Source organism: Agelaius phoeniceus, chromosome 2 (assembly GCF_051311805.1).
Source record: "Agelaius phoeniceus isolate bAgePho1 chromosome 2, bAgePho1.hap1, whole genome shotgun sequence".
Lineage (NCBI taxonomy): Eukaryota > Metazoa > Chordata > Aves > Passeriformes > Icteridae > Agelaius > Agelaius phoeniceus.
This window is the reverse complement of record NC_135266.1, coordinates 113880883-113907559: the sequence shown is the minus strand read 5'-3', so window position 1 is coordinate 113907559 and position 26677 is coordinate 113880883. Positions and strand designations below refer to the sequence as shown.

General features: G+C 38.1%; 1 protein-coding gene across 5 annotated transcripts in view; it reads left to right on the top strand.

The window, feature by feature from the left end:
- The window catches only part of EPHA6 (EPH receptor A6), a 373338-nt gene extending 347841 nt beyond the window's left edge, over positions 1 to 25497 (top strand). For all 5 annotated transcript variants that reach the window (XM_077174587.1, XM_077174585.1, XM_077174590.1 and 2 more), the window contains 4 exons: positions 4755 to 4904; positions 10032 to 10225; positions 12557 to 12706; positions 15674 to 25497. In XM_077174587.1, coding sequence (XP_077030702.1) covers positions 4755 to 4904; positions 10032 to 10225; positions 12557 to 12706; positions 15674 to 15788 — 609 coding nt within the window. In that variant the 3' untranslated portion in view covers positions 15789 to 25497. The remainder of the gene's footprint in view (positions 1 to 4754; positions 4905 to 10031; positions 10226 to 12556; positions 12707 to 15673) is intronic.
- Positions 25498 to 26677: the final 1180 nt, after the last annotated feature.

Below are 26677 nucleotides of genomic sequence, written 5' to 3'. Positions count from 1 at the left end.
AAGAAAATTAATATTTTCCCAGAGATTAAAAGCAAATTCAGTCTTTTTGAAATTCAGGGGGGTTTATTCATTTCAGTTCTGAGTGAAATGAGACTGGTAGAACCAACTGGAATTGGCATAATGAGCACAAATTCTGAAATGCTTTTGCAGAGCAGTTTAGTTATCTTGCCATGTAGTTTCTCTGGTATTTCAATAGGCACTTTTCAATAGGCACAACAGAAGACTGTTGATAGTACTGAATAGTTCTAAATTATGATTTGAGGATGTTAAATTCTGACTACTTGTAGCATTGCACATGAAAAATTTGAGCATCAAATAAAAGCATCACTCTAGTGAAGTGGCAGAAGGTTTTTGTACAGAATGATGAATTATGTCCAATATTTAAAACCAGTCTCTTTCATTACTCGTGTCTCTCTTCACTCTGAAGTTCTTTTTTTCCCCCTGTTTCTGTCACTGAGGTAAAGACAGGTGCTCTGCTTGTGTCTTGGAAAGTGATTGCACGATTCAGTGGCACTGCACATGAAGGAGCAGTAACTGACAGATGCACAGGAATTCCTGTGCCAGATCAGACTAACGGTGCACACAGTTCAGCATATTTTTTCCCAAAATCAGACAGTTCTAGATGCCTGTGCATCTGGATCTGATGGGTTTGCACCTCAGCATTTGGGAGACCTGCAGCCAGCAGTGTGACAGTCCCTCTGAAGTGTCTGTCATTCCAGGAAATGCAGAAGGGGCTTTTCCACAGAAACAGGCATTTTTCACACCTCTGGGGCACAGTCAGCCTGATGCACTCACTGGGTTTGCTGCTGGCTGCTCACACACACCTTGCCTTCAGTTTTTCACCTCAGGCTCTCAGTGCTATTGCTCCTCACTTTAATCAGCTCCCAGGGCATGCCAGAAGTTCTGAGATCACAAAGGCTTCCTCTTTTGTTTCTTCACATCACACATTTTGAGCTTGCTGATGCATCCCCACCTTTTTTTTGGTAGAATCATGAGCTGTACCTGCCAGCTACATTGTTCTGCTGGAGTTTGGAAATATGGTTAGATTTTTAAGTAAAGGAACTGTTAATGCCTCCTGCTTTTAAAGACATGTCTAACATGTAGAATAGGACAAGAAAATCAAACTGGAGAAAGCAAAAATGCAGCTGTGGCCACACAAGACATCATAAGCTCTTTTTGGTGGTGTGAGCTCAGAGATGGCGCTTGGTGAGGAACTGTCTCTCTCTCATGCATAGCCTGAGGTAAAGAATGAGGTGTTCTGCACCATGGAGTTCCAGTCCTGCCTTTAAATGGGTGGCAAACTGTGCTGTTGTCAATTCTGCAGGGAAAGCCAGTGTCTCAGTAGGTGTGGTTGAGGGGGTAAATTTCATTTCAAGGGCTCATCTCTGAACAGTTCTACAAGCTAAGCAATGTGAACCTAATATTGTAATTCCAAGGGGACTCTTATGCTGTGTGGTAAAATTGCTTATTAAATTACAATCACAAAAAAAATCAGGAGATAGGCACTGTTCAGCTGGCAGCATACAGGGAAAAAAAGGCTGAATTCTAATTATTTGAACAGTGGAGTTAGTGTTATTTCACTGTGTGAAAACAAAATTAGGTTATCGCTGATATCATTATTAATGTATGAGATGAAGCAGAAAAACAATTTGTTTCCTAACACCCATTCTGCCCCTCCTTCCCACCCCCTCCCCCAAAAACAAAAAAAAAAAAAAAGAGAAAATAACCTAAAAGCAAAAAGGGATTTCTAACACAGGCAGCTCTGAGAAATCTCATTGCTGTAGCAGCAAAATGTAGATGATTTATCAATTATCTTAATTTGAAGGTGAGGCATTGTGCAAACAGTAAGTATTACATTTATTATTTCCCCAGTTAGATTAAAATATAAAAAAACGTATCCAATATCAGTAACACTCAGTAACACTGTTTATTACTCTAATCAGAAACAGGAAATATATTTTCAGCCATTCTAAACCTAAGGTGTTCTTTTATTATGCATGAGCAGCTATTACTACTGTTCAGTCATACATGTTCCTTAAGGTACTCATATTGCAATCTTCACCTTTTGAATGCCTTTCAAATAAATAAAACAACTTTTTTGCATAAAAATATATTCTGCAACCATAATTAAGTATTGAAATTCACATTTTCATGAATATAACTATTTCATACATGAGATGAATCCATTGTAAAAAATTTAGAGGTTTTTAAAGCCAGCACAAAAGTGTTTCATTTTACATTACAGCTCTGAACACATCTTATGCCCTTGAAAGTGAACTGCCTTGAATTTTGTTAAGATTCTATTCTTCATTCTCATTTTCACACTCAATGAGCCGCTACTGTTTCAGTCCAAAAGGGATCAGTCAGTGAAGCTGTGTCATGAAAGTAGTTATAGAGTCTGATAAGATTCTTTAAAACTCATTTTTATTTAGCCAGGAGTCACAAATCTAGCTGCAAACACTGCTCAAGATGTGCCCTCTCTTTCGAGTATCATTTGAGAATACAAAATCAGATTTAAGAAAAGGATACAGTGTAAAGATAGTTTTCCTGTTATGTTATCCATACTATTTTAAAATTATTAAAAGTAAAATCTATAAATATCCAAATGCCTTTGATTCACATGTATAATTTTGTCTTTTACCTACAACTAGATATTTAATTATTAACATAAGAATTTCATTAAAATTAAAAAAATAATAAACTATTAATAAAACTCACCAAAACAGGAATCTGTCTGAGGATGGAATTACATAAGTGTATGGTGCTAAAATGTTTATAAGAACTAAACCCAATCCAGTAGAAAGGACAAGGCCCATAACTCTGAGGTGTGAAGAGATATTTTTGGAGCATCTTTTACAGTTAGACCCTAAAACTCTCTGTTTCTCAGATGCATCCTTTTGGTTTGTGTAAGGTGCACATTTGTGGCATTCAATAGCTGATTTTTCCACTACCTCAGGGAGCCTGGCCTTGCATATTCCATGAAAAGACCACTGAAACCAGACTGGGAGATCAAACACCAAGTGCTCTTACCCAATTTCTTTAGAAAGTATAAATAAATATTTCCTGGAGAAGAGACAAGAAATCAGTGTGGCCTTTCCTTGGAGAATTTCCTGTTACAACTCTCTTTTGTCCCTCTGTTTCTTCAGTCACATTCCCAAAAAGCATTTTTAATGGCTTCTTAAGTGGAACAGCTGTACCAGGAGGGGACCAAGAGCATCACACACTGCAGTGCTGGTGAGGGCAGGTGGCAGCAGGTGAGGCACAAAGTCCTTTGCACCTCTGACGTGCCAGATGAGTGATCTGAGCACCAGGATAATGGATAAAGAAAAGGCACATAGTGGAGCTACTTGGGCAAAAATATAAAAAATACCTTATTAGTGCTTAAATCAGTGAGTGATTTACCAAATGCAAGGAAGCAAAGGCTTTGAAAAAGCAGCTGCAAAAAGATGTAAAAATGTCCAAAGGACATCTTGGCCACTTTCATACAATATAAATGTTAACCATGCATTTTCCATCAGCAAGGAGAGCATGGCTGAGGGGCACATCCCCACAGACACAGAGCCTGGATTTGGAACAATTTATTGGTAGAACAAACAGCTTCTCAACCAGCCAAAGTCAGGCCTCAACAAGACTCAGATAATTTTTCATACATTCAAAGCAAATTAGCAGAGATTTACATACTTGTTTTTAACTGTGGCCTCTCTTCATTGCCCAATGGATGTTCTAGTTCATTTCCTCTTTTGTTGCAGTCAGAAATACAATTATAACACTGAGCAGAATCTATTACTGCTTGTTGAAAGCAACTTCTGCTGAGTGAGCTCAGCTCTACTGACTGCCTCCTTCTACCATCTAGTGGCACTTTCCATATACTGCTTTTCTCTCTCCAAAGAGTTCAGTGAGAATGATAATAAATGTACACTCTTGAAAAAAATACACTTTTGAAATGACCAATGTACCTGGAGAGGAAATACCTTTTTTTTTTTTCTGAGATGGAAAAGTAGTTTTCACACAGAAACTATTTATGAGAAAATAGAAAGGATTCAGTGATGTAAAGTACTTATGTCAAAGAAAAATTCTGCATCCTGTGGTCTTGTAAATGGTAAGTTAGGTTTGTTGATTGATTTCTTTGGGGTTTTTTTGGTGAGAGAGCTTGGATTTTAAGTTGTAGGCTGCAGAATTACACTGAATATCCTAAGGAAATGCCTATTTAGAAGCATACTTGCTTTGTTTTCTACCTGGATATTTAAAGGGCGTAACAAAAAGTAAAATATATCATCAAATGTAATGCTTTGAAGGCATAGGGAACACATATAGTTTCTTTCCTGATTAGACAATTTTATTAAGAGCTTTCAGTGCTCAGTTTTGCAGTAGATGTTTCTGTTTCATTTAGGGAAAAAGCTTAAATGTCAATGAACTAGGAATTTAAGGCTTGGGATGTTTTCAATCAAAATGCATGTCTTGATTATTTATATGACTGAACAAACATTAATCATTTCACATGCTTTCTGCTCTTTGAACTGTGTTGTTTTCACAAAGTGCAGGTATTGGCGAATTAGAGATGAAATCAGTTTTTTTTCAAATTCTATAAAAAAGGCATATTTCTTCCTTTCTACTTCCAGCAAATTGACACAGCAAACTGATGGAAGTCAGAACGTAGAATATCAGAATCCAGGGGTTTTTTTTTTTCCCTTTTCTTTTAAAACATGTGTTATTCTGTATGCTAATCAGTTGACAAGTTTTCATCCTGTTTCCAGGGTGGAAAGATCCCCATCAGGTGGACTGCTCCCGAAGCCATCGCTTACCGCAAGTTCTCCTCCGCCAGCGACGCCTGGAGCTACGGAATTGTCATGTGGGAGGTGATGTCCTACGGAGAGAGGCCCTACTGGGAGATGTCCAACCAGGATGTGAGTGCTGCCCAAAATTCATCTGCATCTTTTTCAAATGTGTTTTAAAAGTTATTGCCACTCCCTGCCCTGCTTTGCTGTCTCGTTCTCTTCTAGGCTAGAATCTCAATTTTAAAAAAGAACAAAATTTCTTCTAGCATAATTGAAAGCTTGTTCTAGAAGAAGAAATATGGGAAAGGGGAAATGGTATGGTTTTTTTCTCTACCACAATTTAAGTTTTCACAAATTCTCTTGTTTGATGGATCCCTGTGACAGCTCAAACTGGTATACTCAGTCTTCACACCAGCCATCAAGCTCTGTGTCAAAATGTGGAATATCAGCCAAGCCACCTTAACCTCTCTCATATATGTGCCTGGAATATTCCTGCATTGGTTCTGAAGAATTGACAAGATTTTCCCAGATGGCTGTTTTTACATTGTTGCTAAGTTATTCAGCTGTTCAAGTCTGGTTGCTTGTTAAGGCTGATCGGTCATTTGGGGATAAGGATCTGAGAGAGATTTTAATTTTAAAAAATAATTTCACTGTTTCAGGAAGAAAAGGAAAGAAGCAACCAAACCTGTCAGAAACAAAAAAAAAAAATACTATCACAAACCTCTCCATTTAGAATATATTAAATCAGCTACAGCATGAAGATAGCACCGTTTAATTACTCCTACATTCAAAATAAAAGTGTCTGTTAATACAAAATGATGCTGCAGGCCCTACTGCTGCCAATTGCTGGGGTTTTCCCTGCAGTTCAGCAATTCCCAACACAAAGGACTCCTTTTCTCCTACCCAGAGGATTTCAGTGCCAGAATGTGAGCAGTGAGCATCTGTGACCTTCTACATACATTTAGTCACTTCAAGTGTCATTGGGAAATTTCAAGTTATTAGACATAATGTAAAGTTTATTTTACTGGATATTGGGACCGTTCTTTTAGTACAGTAAATTGCCCTGAATTCACTTGGGCTTATTTTGCAGAAATAATAAGACTTTCAAAGGTTGGTGGTACTGTACAGATGGCAGGGAAAACAACAGAGAGGGATGTGCACTAAACAGATTCATAAAAGACACAGGATGCAAACAGTTAATAAAGTCTTGCATGGGTATAGTCAGAGGTTCTGCTACATCAGAATGTCTGTTGACATGACCATTAAGACACTTACTGAGTTTTGATCATAATAAAACCCTTCTCTAGATAGCAATTAAAATATTTCTTGAATTGGGTGGATTTTGGTAGATGACCAAAAGTTTTCCAAGTATAAACTCTGCAGAACTGGGTCTGGTTTGGGGTTTTTTTCTCATTCCATTACCAATTGCTTTTCTTATTATACAGCTTTGGAAAATGAATTCACTTTTTTTTTTAGACCATGGCTAAGTAAGTGATGATCACAGCTGATGAGAGAAGTTTAAAACTGGTACGTGCCACCTAAATAAACCCAGTCTGGTGTTCAGAGACTACAGCTGCTCACAGGTATCCAGAATGACTCAACACCTCTGCAAATCCAGCATCCTCTATTTATATTCCCATGCAAGGATTTGGAAGCTGAACTTACGGAAACCGAGTTGCAAAATGCTTCTCATAAAATTAATACTGTACATATAATAAATTTAAGCCTCTGCATAATGCAGAGGCTTAAAAATATTGCTAACTTTGAGAATTGCTCTTGTTTAAGTAAATAACCATTTTATTATTGTGGTAAGTCACTTCCAAACTGTGTTGGTGCTGATTAATGCACTTCTTAGATGTGTGGCAGGCACCAGAGGTGCCCATTAATTAGGGCTGCTGCACAGTCTGTCGTGTCTTATTGCTTAATTAATAAACATTAGCCAAGATATTGAACTTTCCAAGGAAACTAGTGTACTGATGAACAGATTGTGCTAAGAGTCTGGCTTGCTAATGCTCATGTGAGGGAAGGAAGATTTATATTCCATGCATTTGGTTTGTAGAACAGCTGTGAGTGAAGTCTACTGGGACACCTGTTAGAGGCCACCGTATAAATTAATGCATGTTGCAGAGCTGCAGTATTCAAAAAGAAGGCAAAAAATGAAAAGAATATTTAATGGGTTCTAATTGGTATGCAAGGAAACTACTGTAGGAAACAGAATAAAACTCCTTACACTCCTGAAAGTTTCTTGTAATACTGAAAAAAACCAACTTATCCTAATATAGCTCTTTCAACTCACAGATATCAAAACACTTGGCAGGCGCCTGGGATTGGCTCTGCACCATGAGGCAGCAGCAGCTGCCTCTCCCTCCTGGTAGATTTTTCAGATGTCAGGAGGACACAGGGACAATGTCCCTCTGGACTCTCTTCTGTCTCAGTCTCATTAAAAAAGCTGTCAGTTAACTTTTGAAAGCAAGAATCCCTGTTACTATTAATAATGAAACTATCAGGAAGATTACAGCTTCATTTTCAGATGGCATTTTTGCCAGTTGCCAATTAATTTGAAATTGCACATGTATAAATTTTGTGTAGAAGCAGAAGAATAGAATATTGCTCAGACAGTAGAAACTGCTCAATCATAACCAATATGTAATATTAACTCTGTTAATATTCAAACTTCACAGCTAGGTCTAACATCAAACAAGCTGTTGCTGTGCCCTTCCTGTAGATGCAGATTTCATGATTGATATGGTGCTTTGTCAGCCTTAAACCGACAAGGGGAAAAGGCATTTGAAAGGAGTAACTGTAAAATCTTTACATATTTTTTAATATACAATTTTCTTTTACTAAGAAAATCTTAATGCTTCTTCCCGTTTAGGTACATGGATATCTGATTTTTCTGAACAGAGAGAGATGGGTGCTATGCACATGGTAGAGCAAAATAAATATATAAATAAATAAGGAACTAAAATGCTCTAATTCTTCCTTTGAGACTTGATTCCCATTGCAATATTAGACACTTATCACATCTTTGCTCTTGCTTCTTAGAATCTAAAAATAATACTTGCCTCACAAGGGATACTAATGAGGCAATATTTCCAGTTTATTTTTTAAATGTGCTGGTATTAATGAGAAATTGTAATTATCCCAGTACCAGCTGGCATTTCTCTTCATACTGAAATGTTCCTTTTGAACAAGAGAGGAAACAAAATGCACTGTGACTTCATTTTCAGAGATACGTTAAAATAAAGTGTGGCAGAGAAAATATATCTGGAAATTTATGGTTGCTTTTGGGTTTTTCCTGAATAAATTACTTCAGCAAAACCTCATCAGCCCTCTATTGTTGTGTTGAGCAAATGCTATATATCTCTGAAAAGTAGAGCAGCTTTCCTGTTGCCTTAAAAACAAAATACATTTCATATATTCCACATTTGCAACAGGGACAGTTAAATGTAAAAAAAAATCAGTATCTGCATTTCTGGGCTGCTAAGGATGGCCAGTACCAAGCTCTGCCCCTCTCTGTCAGACTTCTGACAAACTGCTTGAGAGACATTAATAATAAATGGAAAAACAAATGTGAATAAAATTCCATGCATGTGGTTGAGTTTTGCCCATCCTGAGACCGTGGGGGCATTTTTATCACTAGGAGGCAAGGTTCTGAAGGAAATATTTCCCTGGCAATGGGATGGTGGTATTTTTCCCTGTAACAGCAGCATGTGCATTACAGGACCAGGTCTCCTGTGTTTATAAAACAGACCAGCAGCTGTGAGCAGCTACAAAAGGCTGGTTCCATTTCCTGCCATGCCATCAAGGGGAGTTCAGGTCCTAAGGTGGCTTCCTTACTCTTATTTTATTTACATAATGCTTGCAGCATAAGCATTAGGCATTGCTGAGCAGAGCCTGCATTAATTCAGAATTCAAATAGAGAATGGGGATATATTCCAGGATAATAAGATTGAATATATTGAAGCCAGAGCTGGTGCTGTAAAACATTGATTTGCTGTAAACAGTTTAATGTAACCCCTTCCAGCTGCATTAATATGTCTGCAGCATGTACATACATCTGTGTGAAAATGATTGATGTCTCCATGCAGCTCAGTGGGTATCAGTGCAGCAGGTATGTTCCTCCTAAGTGCACTGTATGGTTATAAATATTGTGTGCAATCATTTCTACATTAGAAAACATTTAGCATTGGCTGGATTTTTATGTGGGAGGGTTATGCATGTGTGGTAAGGCTGGTCTTTTTCCTAGCTTCATTTTTGATCAGCCACTGACTAGGTTTGCATTCCTTTTCACACAAAAAATAATCCTGACTGTGTAATTTGTAACATCATCCCCACTGCTACCACCACTCATTGCAGAACCTCCTGACCTTCCCTTGTGTTTTTTAAAATCAAACCTTTTATAGGATGAATCCATGTAAGCTGTTATGAATCCATGAAGCTTTCTATGGAACTTAGCTAGTTTTGCTAACTCCTATCAAGCCAGGCTGCTACTCTTTTCAATCAATGTTTTTTGCTACCTGTGTTACTTGGATCAACATGTGATTTACATATGATTTTCATACATGTGATTTACCTGTGGCAGCAGATCTGCTTCTTTGAATCTTTACCAAACACACTTTCTGTATCTGCTGAATCTGAAGGTCTCACTCACTTTAGGGTAATACCATGATTTTATTAACTTTTGTTTAGTCACAAACATCTCACACATCCAGGTTTCTGAGGGAGACTGCAAAATAACATTGCTGTAACTTGGTGCGGGGGCATTGTCAGAATTAATCATACTCTAAGGATCAGCAGAAACATGTGAATACCAAGTAAATTGTCAGGTGCCACAATGTGTATTTGTGGTGCTTGATTGTATTGGGGTATTACACACAAACACTGTCAAAATGCAAATATTAGAGCTTGGTGGGATGCAGTGGCCATACCAGGTAAATCTGTGGCCCCCTGAAGTGAAAAATAACGGTGGTATTGGTGAATTCTTTATTCCCCTCCTGCTTTCTTAGCTGTTTGAAGGGGATGACCAGTGAACCTAAAAAAGTTCCTACTGTGTTTTATATGCCTATAAAATATTTCCTGTCTCCTCTGGTCACACCCCTGCCAGTCCTGATTCCCTGAGTGAAGCCCCAGCAATGCATAAAGTGAGGGTAGCTGTGCCACGGATAATTTATCATCCCTGGTTTCTAATTATCAGTGTCACACTGTCCTTTCAGTATTTAATGCCTGGTAACCATACAGATTGTATTTCTGTAGGTTATACTGTCCATTGAAGAGGGCTACAGGCTTCCAGCTCCCATGGGCTGCCCAGCTTCTCTTCACCAGCTGATGCTTCACTGCTGGCAGAAGGAGAGGAACCACCGTCCCAAATTCAGTGACATTGTCAGCTTCCTGGACAAGCTGATCCGCAACCCCAGCACCCTTCACACCCTAGTGGAGGATGTCCTTGTGTAAGATCCTTTTGTTACATTCTGCTTTTTCATAACACATCGTGGCTCTCATTATGTGGTTTAAGGCATTAAGTAGGGATGGAAGAACCACAATGTTCTGAGTTCATAAAGTCATGCAGGTTCAAATAATTTTAAGCTCCTTTTAAGGTTTGCTTCATTGTTAATACACTGTTGTACAAGGAGGGTTTTTTCTCAAGCCATGCAGATTATATTAGGCTTTTTTATTATTATTTTTTGTCTGAGTTCTGTTTGTGCACTATCTATCCCTAATCTTTGTGAATCTCTTTGTTCTTTTTGTGTGTATGTGTGTTTTGCCTATATGCTTGTTTTCTCTTTGTAATTTTTTTTTTTCTCCATTCAGCAGCCTGTCTCTCCATCTGACAGTGCTCAAGCAATTTGTGAACTGCCTTGGAGTAATATCCTGCAGAAAGTAGCTGTGTCTTAGCTTGCTAAATCTTTATTTGTCTGCAGCAGAATGGCAGCAGTGACCAAATAAGAGACTATGCTGTTACCATCCCACAACAAATTCTTGATAGTGGGACCCAGGGTTTGTTGATTTTTGTCGTTAATAATGTTTCAGAAATGAATGCAGCCTCAGAATAAGCAAGGCTGAGGTAGAAGAATTTGTCAGTATTTGTAGGCTTATTGATCCAAGCTGTCCCTGCATATATCAGCTGAAATCAGCAAAGGTCCAGGTGGCCTCACTCTCTTCAGTCACTAAGAGTCACCTTAAGATAAGATAAAGGCGCTTTCATGGAGACCCTGTGGGCTTTGAAAGGATTCTCAAGCCCTGAGTGGGGCTTACTGAGAACCTTTAAATGTTTTTGACAAGGGCTGAGCAACAAGGCAAAATTGGGGCTGGTACCTCGCTGTGGGAAAGGCTGAATGGAGAAGTTGGTAGGAAAACCTGGAGTGAGGGCTGCAGCCATTTCATCAACACAGACTAGGGAGACTTGTGGGATTAAATATCCATGCCCTAGAGTTAGCGTCCTCTCTGGGTGTATGAATAGAAATATATATGACTTGCTGTTTGTGCCTGGATCACTTTCTTTAGCATCAGAGTAATGTACTTTTATGTCTTTTTATTTAAATCATAACTTAGGGTCTAAAATACTTATGCTTTTTTGAACTATGACTGACTTCACCTGCTTGTGAAAGTTTTTTCCCATTCATTTGAGAATGCTTGGTGCAGTTGTTGGGTAACCTTCTATAGAATCATAGAGTAATTCAGATGGGAAGGGACCGTGGTAGGTCTTTAATTACAGTTTGTACTTAACTGTGTTCTCCTGTCCTTCAGCTTCTCCCTCTCTCATTTTGATAGTATGAATGAAAATCACTGTACTTACTGTACTTGAGGATGTGTGGGTGAAACTTGGTTCATTAAGATATGAGGCTGTGTTGCTTCCTACATGAAGTCATGTTCTATCAGTAAATGTTGGCTGGCTTTTGCTGTCTAAATTTTCATTTACAATAAATTGTGTCTTTCTCCTAAAGACTATCATAAAGCTTTTAGAAACAGCAGTGTGCATTTTCTGCATTTTATTCATACAATTTCTCTACATAAAATGCATAAAGCAAGTGGAAGTTGTGAGCCCTCCAAATGTGGCACACAACAGAAGACTGGAAATCAGTGCCCCAAAATTACAATCTTCTTTTTTTCCCCATCTTTCTGTTTCAGTTGTGATAATATTAGGGGAAAGAGCTCAAAAAGAATTGTGACTAAATTAGCTCGTTCCATTTTATTTGCTCCTCTATGTAATTATATGTAAAAGCAAAAATATGACATTTTATTCTTTTGCCTTCTTTTAGGGTGAGTTTTAGCTTTTGAGTACTGTAATCAAAGTGTTCCTGTAGCATAATGGTATCACAATGAGGAGCCATCTGGGGTGGGGCGGTTGTAGGTAAATGTAAAAATCATCTCATGGTGGTTTAATTTTTTTAATTGCATCTTATGCTAAATTTTCATTGTCCTCTACATTGAATATTGTATCAAAAAATTACTATAATCCTGAACATGTCGATCTGCAAGGAAACATTCTGGGAACAAAAAGAAGTGCAGTGGGAGAGGCCTATTCCTCAGTGTGTTACTGAGTTGCAGTTCTTTAATAAAATGTATTGTTTAAGTAGTGCAGCTTGGCAGACTGAAATGATTTATGAGTTTTAGACAAGAGGTTAAAGAGATCCTCAGTTAAGGTCTGACCTTTACAGCTCAGACTCCTCTCTCATTCCTTCTGCCTTTTAGTAGAAGCTTTGTCAACCAGGGTAAATTGGGTGTCATATTTTGTATTGCTTGGTAACCTTTCCCTTTTTTTTGTTTTGTTTTGTTTACAGAATGCCAGATTCACCTGGTGAAGTTCCAGAATATCCTTTGTTTGTTTCAGTCAGTGACTGGCTGGATTCCATAAAAATGGGTCAGTATAAAAATAACTTCATGGCAGCAGGTTTCACAACTTTGGATATGGTTTCAAGAATGAATATTGAGTAAGTATATAATCTATTATCCCTACAGTGACTAATTAATCTGAATTTGGATGCTGCAGAAACACAAATATTGTGGAATATGGAACAGTGCTTTCATTTCCTTTCCTTCCTCAGCTCACAAAAGACAAATACAGTTATTTAGCAAAACAACACAAGAAATGTAAGATGGAGTGACCCAGAATTGTTAGATCCACTCTGTGACCACGCTTATACAACCAAAAGCCAGGGATGAGTCTGTTTCTTGGGGAATCAGTTTTGATCTAGACCACTGAAATCAGTGGTAAAAATATTTTCTTACTTTGCTATGAATATCATCATGACTTTATCAGTCCTAACAACAAAGTTGTTCCAACCATCTCTGACACCGCCCTGTGTTTTTTTAATGCAAACCCTGCACTCAATACAGAAATGTTTGGGCAAACTATGGACTCATATGGTAGCATGATGATGGGATCTCTTTTGCTCTCTATTCCCTTCCCATGAATTCCCAATCTTTTATTTGATTGGGACTGCCTGTATTAATGGTAGCTGTCAGTTAAGATTGAAGAATTTTACATGTAAAGTTAGGACCGATTTTCTCCCATGTGTATCATTTCATATTCACCTACATTGAATTCCATCTACCACCACATTATGGCATGGATCTCACTTAGTCTTGTGAGATCCTTCCAAAACTCTGCACAGCTGCCCCCTTTCCTTCCTGCCCTGAACAATTCAGCCTCACCAGCTGACTTGTTCACCTCTTACTGACCTGTTTTCCCAGACCATTTACTGATTTGTTGAACAATAATGTTCAATGTTATCCCAGCAGAGGTCCCTGCAGATTTATATCAATAACTGCATTGTAAAACCTGACCATTTACTGCTAATCTACAGTTATTTAGTCATGCAAAGACCACACTATGCTACATATTATGTTATACCCTATATTACACAGAAGTTGCTCCTCATTTTCATTATAAAGCTTTTATGAGGAATATTCCCTAAGGCTTTTGGGAATCCAAGTGAGGTGTATCAAATGGATCATCTGCATCCACTGGAAACAAGTAATTTTATAAAACAGAACTTTTATTTGCAAAAGCCACGGTGACTCAAGTAGCTCATTTATACAAGCATCCAGTAATTTTGTACTTTCCTGTAGTTTCCCTTATGCCCTGTAATGATCCCAGACTCACGGGTCTGTGGTTCCCCAGATCTTCCCTGGAAACATTTTGTCTGGCACCATGCTCCATACTTCAGGCACCAAGAAATTTTTTAACATGTGGAGCACAGCTGGTAACTCCCTCTCTCGCAACCCTGATAGTAAGTCCATTTTTTCATCTTCACTTTCTTTTGGAACTTTTGCCTAAATATAATCTTGTCTGGACATGGGCTGCAGCTTGTTTTTACAGTTTTTCCTATAACCTCTCCTGCAGTCACTTCAGATACTCTGGCACGTCCCCCAGAAAGGATCTGGCATGAGAGTCATTTCAATTTCTTCCACAGTGAATGTCAACTCAAATGGTTAAGTTTTCCAGCAATGGCCACTCCTCCAGTGCTCTTTTATGCCTAAATCATCATTAGACTCTACACATTTTATGGCAGGTTTCTTGTACCCAGTGAGTTTGCAAAAAGATTTATTTTAACTTTTATTTTTTCTATTTTATTGTTGGGCTTTTTTTTTTTTTTTTTTTTACTTCTCAAGTTCCTTTTTAGTCTGCCTTACTGTGCTTTTACAGCTAATCTAAGGTTATCATCCTTTCTACTTTCTTTAGATACCATTTCAACTTTTTGAGAGATTCCCTCTCTCTTCAAATAATTTGTGTTACACAAGACCTGCTGGCTTCTTTTTGTGCTTTTTCAGACCTTCCTTGATAAATGCTAAGCATTGGTCTTGCATTTCTAAAAGCACTCTCCACTGTAAAGTTTTATTCTTTACACTGACTCCTTTTAGCTTCTCAGATACTCAATATTTTTGCTGACCTCAAGTGTTGTCTATCATGCCCCATGAGAATGTTAAGCCTAAGCACATAATAATTGCAAGCTCTGCAGTGGTTCCTCAGCTAGAGGATACCAATCTGCAGATCAGATGCAGATATCTGGAACTGCACATCTGAAAGTCATGAAGGCCATGCCTTTTCCCATGAGTTCCTTTACTGGTTGTATCATACAGTTTTTGAGGATAAACAGGCAATATCTGTCTATGTCCCAGTGTGGGATTTGCATAATTGACAAATCTGGCATATCTGAAGTTTCCTGTTTTCAGCACCTCTGTGATCTTTCTCAGCTCTTGCAGCTGGGGATGTTTATAGAAAAACTAAGTTGGTGAATTGTGCTGAGCTCTGGTGGCTGTTGACTTCATTCCTGCCAAAGAGTTGAGCCCTGTGGGTGACAAGAGCTACCCACTCTGGGGTGCAGAGCTAGATGAGAGGGACTGGGAGGGGAATCAGGGTCAGTCTGGAAGATTCACTGCTAATTTGATCTTTAGACCATCCTTCACTACCTCCTACCATTCCCCAAATCATCAGAAGCACGACCTGTTATTTCTGCCTCAGAACTGTGATACTGAGTGTGTAAGCCCCAATCCTTTTCAAGTATGAGTGGGAAACAATTGCTACAATCACATTACTAAAAATGGGCTGTTGGAACTCACCTGATTAGTCCTTGAGATTTGGAAAGATTAATTGACCATTAGTATCACTAATAAGCCCCAGTATCACTAATTAAGAGCATTAAGCCCCAGTTCTCTAAATACATCTTTTTATTATAATTTTGGAATCCAAAATATATATTCTTTTTCTTAAATGACTGTTTTTTTCAAAAATTGAAATTGACAGATACAGAAAAATTTAACATTTGCAGCTTTCTTATATGCCGTGGCCAGGAAGGGAAACTGTCCTGGAGAAGAAGTCATCATATAATTATATTCTTTTGTGCACCAGAGGCTTTATTATATTTGCATCCAAGATGAAACTTTTTATCTTGCAGTGACATTAGAAGAATTGGAGTTGCACTCATTGGACACCAGAGACGAATAGTCAGCAGTTTACAGACTTTGCGGTTACACATGATGCACATACAGGAGAAAGGATTTCATGTATGAAAGTAATAGAAGCAACTGTGTTTTGTGCCTCAGCATTTCTAAAATGGAAAAATATTCTCATTCTTCCCTCCTGCTCTTCCCAACTTCAAGAACTGCAGTCTCCAGTTCAGACTATACAAGTACTTCTATGTTAATGCTTCCAAACTGGAATTTTTAATCACACTGCACAGCTCCTCCACCAGTTCTCTGCCGATAAAATCCTGGCCTACTGCAAGACTCTTGCTACACATTGATGAATAACTCAGCATGGATGTGTAACTTTGTATAACAGTATTTGGGAAACTTTCATGGACTTACTTGAAAGTAGTAATCTATTTGGCCTGGTGTGGCTTCTTTATCGATGTATTTAGAATTTGCTGGTAGATCAAAAAGTATTTGAATTCTTTCATGTTCTGTGACCATGTAACTTCCAACACCAAATGTGCAATCAAAAAGAAGTTTAACATAAATATTTATTTTATCTCTTAATTAAATCCAAAAGTATGTGTCCTATCATTATATTACTTTCTATAGTTTGAATGCTGGTAAGCTGGTGCCTCAAAACATTAGTATTATTTGCAGAAATGACTGATGATTTTATGTAGCGACTTTTCATTGTGTGAATAATTGGAAGCATAGTGAGAGTAATCTGTTTGAAATCTTAAGGAAGGTTCTTGATTTTCAATTACTTTAGCACTCGACACTTTTTATGCTTTAACTTTTAGATTAGGTTGGGAAATTTGTTTATCCTTGGGATTCCTCACCACCCTACAACCCTTTTTTTTTTTTTTTCAATGTAATACTCAGCATTTGCTTCTACTACTGGAAAACTGACCACATGTAAAACACGGGTGTCAGCTCTGTTGCAGACACACAGATTTCAGAAGAGCTTTCTGTTTCAAACATGCAGGTCTCTGCTGTTGGATAGGGAATCATCTCCAGCAGCAGCAGCAGCAGCAGAGCTCAGAGGGCCAGCCATGGGTGGGGTGATGGAATCATTCCCGTGGGAGCAGGCTGGCCATATCCTCTTCCAGCCAAGGGCAGCAGTGCAGCCCCACTGCTGCTGGAAGTTACAGGCTGCAGGATGCAGTGACCTTGCACACAGGCAGAAAAGGAGATGCAGGACAGCAGTGTGGTAACATGTTGCCTTGAGCCTACTTCTAACTGCTTTTAGAAGTTAAAAAGCAAACTCTGCTGAAATGGAGCTCTGGTCATTCCAAACCAGCTCTTCATTTAGTACAGATCTCTAAAGGACATCTGAGGTATTACCTTTAGAACCCTTCAATAGCCATATTTACATGCAAGAAAACGTCAGCAAAGGCCTAACATAATATTTGTACCTCTCTAAGACTTCCAGCTTCCATGTTTTGTTCAGACAACTTACACAGACGTGCTGGGCTACTTTTCCAAACTTTTGCATGGGATATGCACTCCTGGGAGCAGGGGCAGGACCGCATGGCCGTGCTGTGGGAACCCCACACAGATCTGCAATGCATGTCACATGTAACCCTGAGCAGAAGCTTCTCTTCATTCCTGTGTCCTTTGGAGGGTATCTTTGAGTTCTGTGGCATTCCAATGTACTCAAGCATTGCAGCTCTTCTGTTGAAACGTGCATTTGGGTAATCAGTATAATCTATGTGTATATCAAAAGGAACTAACTACTTTGTGTAATCATAATGGTATTTACTGCTTCATTTACAGCTTGTAAATCACAAGGTATTTCCTAAGTCTTGGAAAAGGCTGCCATTGTATATCAGTGACAAAGAATGAAAATCAGAAAGCAACTCAGAAAAGATTATGCTTCCAACCAGATCACAGAGTAAGACACGAGGCCTGATTCCCTGTTGTCAATTTATGTTGGAATAGTTGCATTAATTTAGGTGAGATAGCAGGAATGCACTAAGTAATTTTTTTCTTTCTTTCATTAAAAAAAAAAAGGGCAGATGTAACTGAGGAAAGAGTTTTCTGAAGATCAGGAGCCACTGGTGTTCTACAATGCCAATTTGATGAGCTTGTTTAAAGAAGGGCAGCTTCAATCCTGTTGTAGCTCCAAAGGTAATTTTGTCAGCAGGAGTATTTCCACTGAAGTCATCAGTCCAGCACAAGGATGTAAGTTTTGCAGGACCACAGCCCTTCAGTGGGGAGAAAACCATTTGTTCTTTTCTGTGACTGTCACTCGAAAAATTCTGCCTGAATTCCACATCTGAATAATTTTTTGGTAGAGGTGCTCTTACAGAAAGAAAACCATACTTTCCTGAAACCTTTTGAAAAATACTGACACACCACAGAGTAATTAAAAAGTGGATTTTGCTTCATCATTTTATGATCCATTTTGCCTATCATTGCTTCCATGGCAAACAACAGGACATCTGTGGAATAAGCCTTTCTCACAACTAAATCCATTACTGAGGAGGTATGAGTCTGTTATTTGTTAATGGGGTTTCAAAATCATTCATAGCTGACCCAAACCATGTATGTGCACTTTTAGATTGTCTTTTGCCAGTTTTTTTTGTTGCTGGTAGTGAGGATGCAGAATTGACATAGTTATATGCACACAACCTGGATATATTTAATGAAAATTAATTTCTAAATTTATCACACTACTGAAAATATTTTTTCAATAGAAAAAAAATGTAACAAAAGTAAAACATTTATTAATCAGATATATTTTTTATATAAACAAGAGTTTGGGTGACCAGAAAGGAAAGAACAAGGATTCTTTGAGTGAGCACATTTGTTAATAACATTGTAAATCCAGGATTTTGTGGCTTTATACAGCTTGTTTTTCTGTTGTTGTTTTTGTGGTGGTGCAGTATGACACTTTTCTAATAGTTATCTTGATGAAATTTACATTTTTCCAATTCTGGGAATGTTTTATTTGCTCTTGTGCTGATTCCTAGTCTATTCTTGCTTTAGTTTAGCAATTTTTTCATATTTTTTTAATTTAAAAACAAAAAAACAACCCTAACAGGTGTTATTTTTCAAATGTGAGCTTAATTCTGTACAGGCCACAAATGTATATGTGAAATTAGAGTAACTTTCTTTGTTACAGGAAATTCTTTCTTCATGAGAAAATTAGCTCTAATTATCCTGTATACTGCAGTGTGCAGCTGGAGTTTAAATTTGATAAATTAAAGCAAATCTAATAGGCTGTTTTTGAGAATCTGGCCCACATTCCAGAGTGCTACATGACTAAAAGTACCCATTGAAAGTTCACAAAATAAAGTGTGTGCCATATGCAAGCAACAAAAAAAAGGTGTTATAACGTGGATGTGTATAAAGAAATAATTCTTACCTGTTTCTCTGCATTCAGTGACAGCTCATCCATTCAGGTAACTGTGCTTGGTCAGATGAATTTCATGCCTTAATTGTATCCAGTCGTTTTGCTGAACCTGTAAAACAGAGAGGGTCTTGTTCATGATGTTCATGGTGTTAAAACTGAGCAAGACACAGCAGAATGTTTAATAGAATTTACTCATGAGGTGTTTGCACGTTGGAATTATTGAGAAACAACAGGAAGCCATGAGGCGAAAGGAAGAGAATTGAACCACCTCATTTAAATTTTTCTCAAACAAAATTTACCCTTTTTGTTTCCCATGAACTTAAATCCAGTCTCTATCCAATAAATGTTTAGAAACATGCCATGCTTCAGGACATCAGACAGCATAAAGCAATCCTTTACTTGCAAATAGTGCACTCAACAATAAAATGAATTAGTGAGTAAATTAGTCAAATTCTGAGTCCAATATTCTATTAGATATTACTTGGATTATTCTGACACAGAGCTCATAGACTGCAGTACTTTGATTTTTACATCACTTTAGACTGACTATCCATTTGCCATTTTTAATATGAGCCTAACACAGGGCTTCATTAATTTCTTTTTCAATGCAGATTCCTACAGGATTCAAAGATGGGTCATAAGTAACAAACAGACCCCCTTTATCCAGAATCAGCTGAGATTTACCATGAGGAATAGCAGGGACCATGGAGGTGCCTAGTGAGACTGCATTACCCACAGCAATTTCCATGTCAGAATGACCCCATGGGACCACATCAGCCACCAAGGTAAAGCAGCTCAGAACATTCTTGGCCTTGTATTGAAGAGCAGCTCCTCATTTCCAGCTGGCCCTGTTGTGAACTGCAGCAGTTATTGAACTGTTTTACCTCAGCTGATGGGATGGTTCTGTGGGACACATTCTGGCAGCTCAGAATTCTCTTAGAACACAGGGTACCTGTAACTCCCCTGTCATGGGCTCACTTGGTCTGGGAATATTCTCTCAGAGGGTGAAAAGCAGGAGTTGCCTCTAATCCAGTCCAACATTTTTTCAGTTAAAATCATAACAAAAAGTCTGTCTTCCATTGCATCTTCCAGGAAAAGCACTAAAAAAAGACACTTGTGGCATTTGCACATGGTTGAAGAACTCTGTATTCCATTAAGCAGTGTTCTTCCAGAATACTCTTGTTCACCAATTGTAATGAATCTTTCCTGAATAAACAGCAAAGATAATTTCTTTTTTATAATAGCACTATAATTATTTTTTGAGAGTGAGGGAAAGATGTGGTGGGCTGGGCTAACTCATAGTACGATAATGATCGTGAAATCTCCTGGGGAGAGAAATCAATAACTCCCTAAAACCTACAATAAGGTATAAAGGGAAGAAGTGTCCATACTATGCCAAGGAGCTCTAACAAAAACCCTAGAGTTGCATAATTCACTGCCAAGTACTCACAGATGGCAAAGTCTTCCACCATCACACCCTGTATTTAGTAGTGCACACTGCCCATCCATTAGTGTTGTATATAATTCCTCAGATCATGGACCAGGGTATGGTGAACATGTTATGCTTATAAAATATTTGTCTATATGTACAAAAAGAATTGTAAATAGAATGTACATCATAATACCAGATTTTTCAAACCTACAGAATTAATTACCTATTACCAACAACACTAATGGGTTTTATTTGCTTTTAAAAATTTTCGTGGCATGCACTGTGTGTGCATAGTTCTTCCCAAAATTCCTTGGCTTGTTAGCTGGAAATGGACAGCCTCTCTTTTCCTCCACTGGTCGAAAAAAACATTTTCAAACAGGCTCAGAGAAGGCTGCCTGCTCATCCTTCTGCTGCCACCTCACCCAAGCCCTTCCTGGGTCCTGCTGGTTCTCTTCCACTCAGCTAATTACTGTAGAAATTAGTGATCCCAAAGGGGAAGCAAGGTGCCCATGAGCCAGCAGAACTAGGAAGATGGAGTCCATGCTATAAAGAGTTTTCATTTCCTCTGCTGAAATCACAAAGATGTTTACAGAGTATATAAATTATTTTCTTTTACATGATCATTTATGGACACCTAGGTGGTTAAAATGAGGGAAATTTTCATGGGCATATGAATAGGGATATGCCAACATATAGCATAAAAAGATAAGCTGACTTTTAGAAGATAAAAACAACAACAACAGCTGATGAAAAACCTAAGGTTAAAATGGATTAAAGTATATTTCCATATTTTATATGTGAAATAAGGTAACACGAGTTCAGTGGAATCTATTTGTGTATATATTTCTTTAAATATCCTGCACGAGTATATCTTACTTTCCTTTCCTGCAAGAGATTTCCCAAGTACCTATCTCTTCCAGAAAGGTTTAGCATATTATCTGATATTTTCATACCTGAATAATTAAACTGGAATAAAAAAATGCAAGTTCTGACTGTGAAGATATGGGGGGAATGATAGAAGTATGAAGTTCTGTCTCAAAGTAATTTAAAGTTTTCACATCTGTTCTACTTTGTTCCTGTCCAAAATTTTTAGCTGTATGTATCTGAGAACTTTGACTAGCTCTGCACACATCTCAGTCCCACCTCAGAAATTCCTGAGTCTGTAAATGGTTCTGAGATTGTGCAGCTTAATTCATATAAAAAGGGTGATTTGACATGGGACTTCATACAAGACTGAGTTAGGCATAATCAAAAATCAAAATCCCTGTAAAATATCTGTAAGACACCATGAGATAAGATATTTTGCCTTATAAGACTAACACCTCTTCATTTCTGACAATTCAGTGAAGAACTGGTCAGCAGCAGCATCTATGTTGAATGGTAGGTAAGCCAAAACCCTGAGACTTGAAAACCCACAAATCAAAGAGAAATCCAGGTCTCTGCATTCTTAACTATGGGATGTCAAGGGACTCCAGAGAAAGTAATCTTGAATCTAGAATCTGGAAAATCAGGTTTGGGAGAAATCTGCTTTGGAACCCAAATATTCCTTTCTGGTTGTGGATGATGGAAAAGTGCCCAATTAAACAGTCTAGGGACTATTTTCATAATATCATTACTACATAATGTTCTGAATGATAAGAAGGAAAAAAAATCTATTTTCTGACTTTCAGATTCTAGCCCAAAACAAAAAAAAAAACAGGTACAGTTGTCATAATTAATATTGTAAAGTCCAGCTGACAGAATTCAGAATGACTAATTGTTCTTATAGCTACATACGGACTTTCTTGAGAGGAACCTAAATAAATAATAAAACATAGAAATTTCCAGTTAATATTGGCTTAGAAACCGAGTTTTTAGTTTTCTCTCATTCAGACTGCTTTTTAACTGAAAATTTTTAATAGGAAAAATGAAAAGCATAATAGGATTATTATTTTTCTCCTGTAAGAAGCTGGGTGCTCTGAGCTGTATAACTTACCATCACAGTCTCTTTGTGTAAAATAGGATTAGCTGAAAAAGACAAAGTGCAGCCAATGTTCCAAATCTGTAGATTATTTGTCACTAATTGTCAATTTGGGAAGTTCCATTTTTCTTTTGGGCGAGTTCTGCTCTACCACATCCTGTATTTCCAAATCCTGCTGAATTATTTTAATCAACATCTCGATTAATTCCTGGGAGAGTGATGTGACTGTGAGGAATTAGAATTTTCTGTGTTAATAGGCAATAGTGTTGCTGTGATCTAAAATCATGAGAGTTTGTTACTGACTTACATGGCAGTGGGATAAGCCCAGTGTCCATATTTTCTGTAGGTAGGCTCCAGATCTCCAAACAGACTCTCCTTTCCTGCACCCCAATACTGTCATGGTTAATTTCTTGTTAGAGAACCAGCATTTATTGGGACACCAGCTGTCTTGTTGTTCAAATGGATTGCTAAAAGTTTTTGCTGGTTTGAATTGTTCTGTTGAAGCGTTTCAGGTTGAGATGTAGGTTGGTCCCTCAGGGCATGATCCAAAGTCAGCTGTATCCATAAGAAGAGGTCAAGTGAGTGGAACAGGTTTTGAATCAAAGGTTTCTACAGATTTTCCTGGAACAGATGGCCTCATTTAATGGGGAGAAGAGAGCGCACTGAGCCTAAAAGACAAGGCTGCTACCTCAGGGATGTGATCAAGTAAGCTGTGATTACCTTCAACATGGAAAAGGTAAAATGCAAGGTACAAAAGTTGGGTGCTGCAGTGTTTGTTGTTTTCTCTGGCATGGATGGTCAACTCTGACTTTGGAATTAGTTACCTAACTGACCTACACATCTAATAGGGCATCTAGCAGAAATTGTTTGGCTTTGTGGGGTTTTTCTCCCCAGATAATTTCCCAAACTTCTGGATTTAAATTCAGGATGAAACCACCAGCCCCATCAAACAAACAGAATTTCCAAACAAATAGGACTTTCCTATCTTTCTTCTTTCCTAAACATAAATCAGGATGCAATATGATCTCCCCTTCATAATACAAGCTCTGGCTGATGATTTGCCTCTTTGAACAAGCTGCTTCCTACTCCTGGTGCACTGCAGTCTGTTTTCAGATTTGCCAGTTAATGAATGGCACAATAGCAAATAAAATAACAAATGCCCTCTTAGTGGTTCCATTTTCTGGATTCTTTTACTAATTCCCTATCTGAAGAAAACCATCCCACTCCAAGATTCCTAATAAGGAAACCTGTAAGCATTTTACAGCTTAATGGCCATGATTGCCTATCTGCCCCTCCCCAAGAAACAGTGAGCTTTGAATTGGCAGTGTAGTTTTTTACTACCATTTCTTCTGCAGTAATTTCTTCTCCCAACTCTTCTAAGTAAGGCTGAGATGTCTATTTCACACTAAAAGTGGGAAAAGTTGTTTCTTTGTTAACTCTGGTGATGGGATTCAGTGTTTGTTGCTCTTACACAGAGCCTTCCATCTGCTTCTGTTGAGGCCAATATCAACATTCTCTGGTGGTATCAGTTACATCACACACAGCGCTGCCATGACTGAAAACCCAGAGGCATAAAAAGGGCTCGTTCTTCTCTGGGGTGGTATAAATCCTCCTGACTTCGGGAACTTCTCTGCACTTCTCAGGATTGCGCCTGCAGTTTAGCAAGAAAACAAAAACTCTTTAAAAGATCATGTGAAACCCTGTTTACTGAAAGGCAATAGTTTATTTTCTAGCAAAGCAACATTCATTGATTTAGCTGCAATTAACAGTTTTAATTTTGTCATCACTTTTTTAAAGAAAAACAAACCACTTTGACTTTCAGAAAAAAAATACAAAAATAATATTTTGCTACCTTCCAAACATTAGCTTTGATTTACTTTTGGAAGATAACGTGGTTGGTATGTTTTCTCAGGATAGCCTCTATCTATTTCTGTGTGTTGGTTTTAAATGTATCTGAATTAAAAGGGGTTTTAATCTCTGTCTCTTCTGTGAAATTAGATTGTACAAAACTAAATATGACTGCTCTTCATAGTTTGCTGTTCTAGCATAGCCATAAAATGTATCAATGTATGTGTATATATGAATAAATATTTGATGACAGACACTTTAGATTATATATTTAAGCAGCCATGTCAAAACTTCAGAGGTAGATGGCTTCAAAAGCAATGGTATAGTCATAATACTTGCAAATTATTTTACAAAATCAAACCATGGCCTCAGCACAGATCTCATATCCCTACCAGTAATCTGAAACCCACGTTTTCTTTAAAGACCCCTGCTAAGGTTTGTTTTGCCATTGCTTCTTTAACCAAGATATATTTGAATAATGACAACTACCCGTGGCTCAGTCCTCAGCACTCATCTCCCAGCAGAGCTGCCCTGGTGCTGCAGTTCCAGAGGCTCTGGGCTCCATCTCCATGGTCTGAGCTCCTGTGCCTCTGGAGCTGCTCCTTCTGGGAGATGAACATTGCACAGCCAGTGTCGGTGCTTCCCCCTGGGACTGCCTCACTCCCCAGAATTCCTTTTCTTCACCTAATACATCTCCCATACATGTCCCACTGCACTTTCTTTTTGCCTGTTTATAACGGTACTGTAGGAATATCCGTGGAATAAAAAGCTTACCCTACTGATTTGCAGTCCCAAGGGGAATTTACATTAGACGTGAAGTTGTTATTATTTACTGAAAAGTGGTGTTCTCTTCTTTTCTTTATTATTATGATTCTATTCCTATGATACTATGATGTTTCATGTAAATTTTCATGTGCTGGCATGCCTACAAGTTAATAGTGTAATAGAATGCTCAGCTCTCAACATTAGAGTATTTTTAAGGTGAATTGCATCACATATGCCATCTCTTTGCAGAAAGAATATGGGGTTTGGCAAAACTACCTGCTGAGCAACATAATGAGATTTTTGTACAAAGTACAAGTTATTGATTATTATTGTATTTTATTTTTCTATGATTTCCTAAGAGGCATTATCAGGTCTTACAGATGGGGTAAGCCTGTTTATTAAGATATTTATTAGCAAATAAAAGTTACAGTACTGGTGGTTATTTTTGAGTTAATGGTGTTTGTTTGGCCTTAAGTTACTAATATAATGATCCACAGTGAAGCCATACATGATCATGCAAAAAAATCCCAGCTGCTTAACACAGGGTGGTGTACTAATAAAGATGGACTGGCAATACTCTCCAACACCTGCGATGCTTTGAGGTGGTGTTGTTTTCTTCAGCTAAAAAATGCTCTTCTGTGCTTACCACTGAGCATTTATGCTCAAAAAGCACACACAGTTCACAGCATCAGGGAAAAAAAAACATGCACATTAAAAGCTGCAAACAGCCATGCTCTCTCCTTGGGAAACACTGCGAATCTGAATTTTAAATGGCTTTTAATGCGCAATTAAAATTCTGCAGTACCGTTCACCCTCCTCATGGTGATTCACTGAGCCATGCAACTCCTCTAGTATTTGTCAAAGCTTTCACTGACAAAAGCAGTTTTAAAACTGATCATATTATGTAAATAATTCCAGGGCAACGCACGAAAATTCACAGAGAAGTGAATGCCATATACAATAACCAGACCCTACCTCAAAAAGCTTAAAGTTATAATGAGCCTTTCATTGCATAAAATCACATGCATGCAATGCAAGACTGAACAGAAGTAGCTGTAAAGTAATAGGAAATGAGTGTCAGATGCCCACAGTCCATTACATCCTCTTTATTTTACATGAGAAGAGCTTTCGCACCGAGGACTGTCAGGTTTAACACAGTGTACATAATGAAGAATGAATATTTCATTTTAGATCTGGTTACAGAAATGCCTTTGCCGTTCTGCGTTCTCCACTGAATTCAGAACAACTCCTCAGATAGGGGCTGATTTCAGACAGAAACACCCTTCTCTACCAGATGTACCTCACAACTTGGTTAGAGTCCAGGAAGTGCTTAATTAGAGTTTCACTGTGGGATTAATGCTACCCGCCTGTTCCTTCAGTGGCTCATAATGCCACTACAAGGGAATCTCATCTTTTATTCGGAACCTTCTTGATACAGGAAATACAGCAGACCTTGAACCAATCTGACAGGACTATGCTATGCATAAAATAAAAAAACAGAATTTAAAAAAAAATCCTAAGTGTATTTTCAGCCTCTGCGCCTGGCCTAGCAAGGCTGCCTTCCCCCCAAGCCTTGCTGCTGTCACTGCCCCAGTGACGCGTGCATTTGAGATTTTCCATTC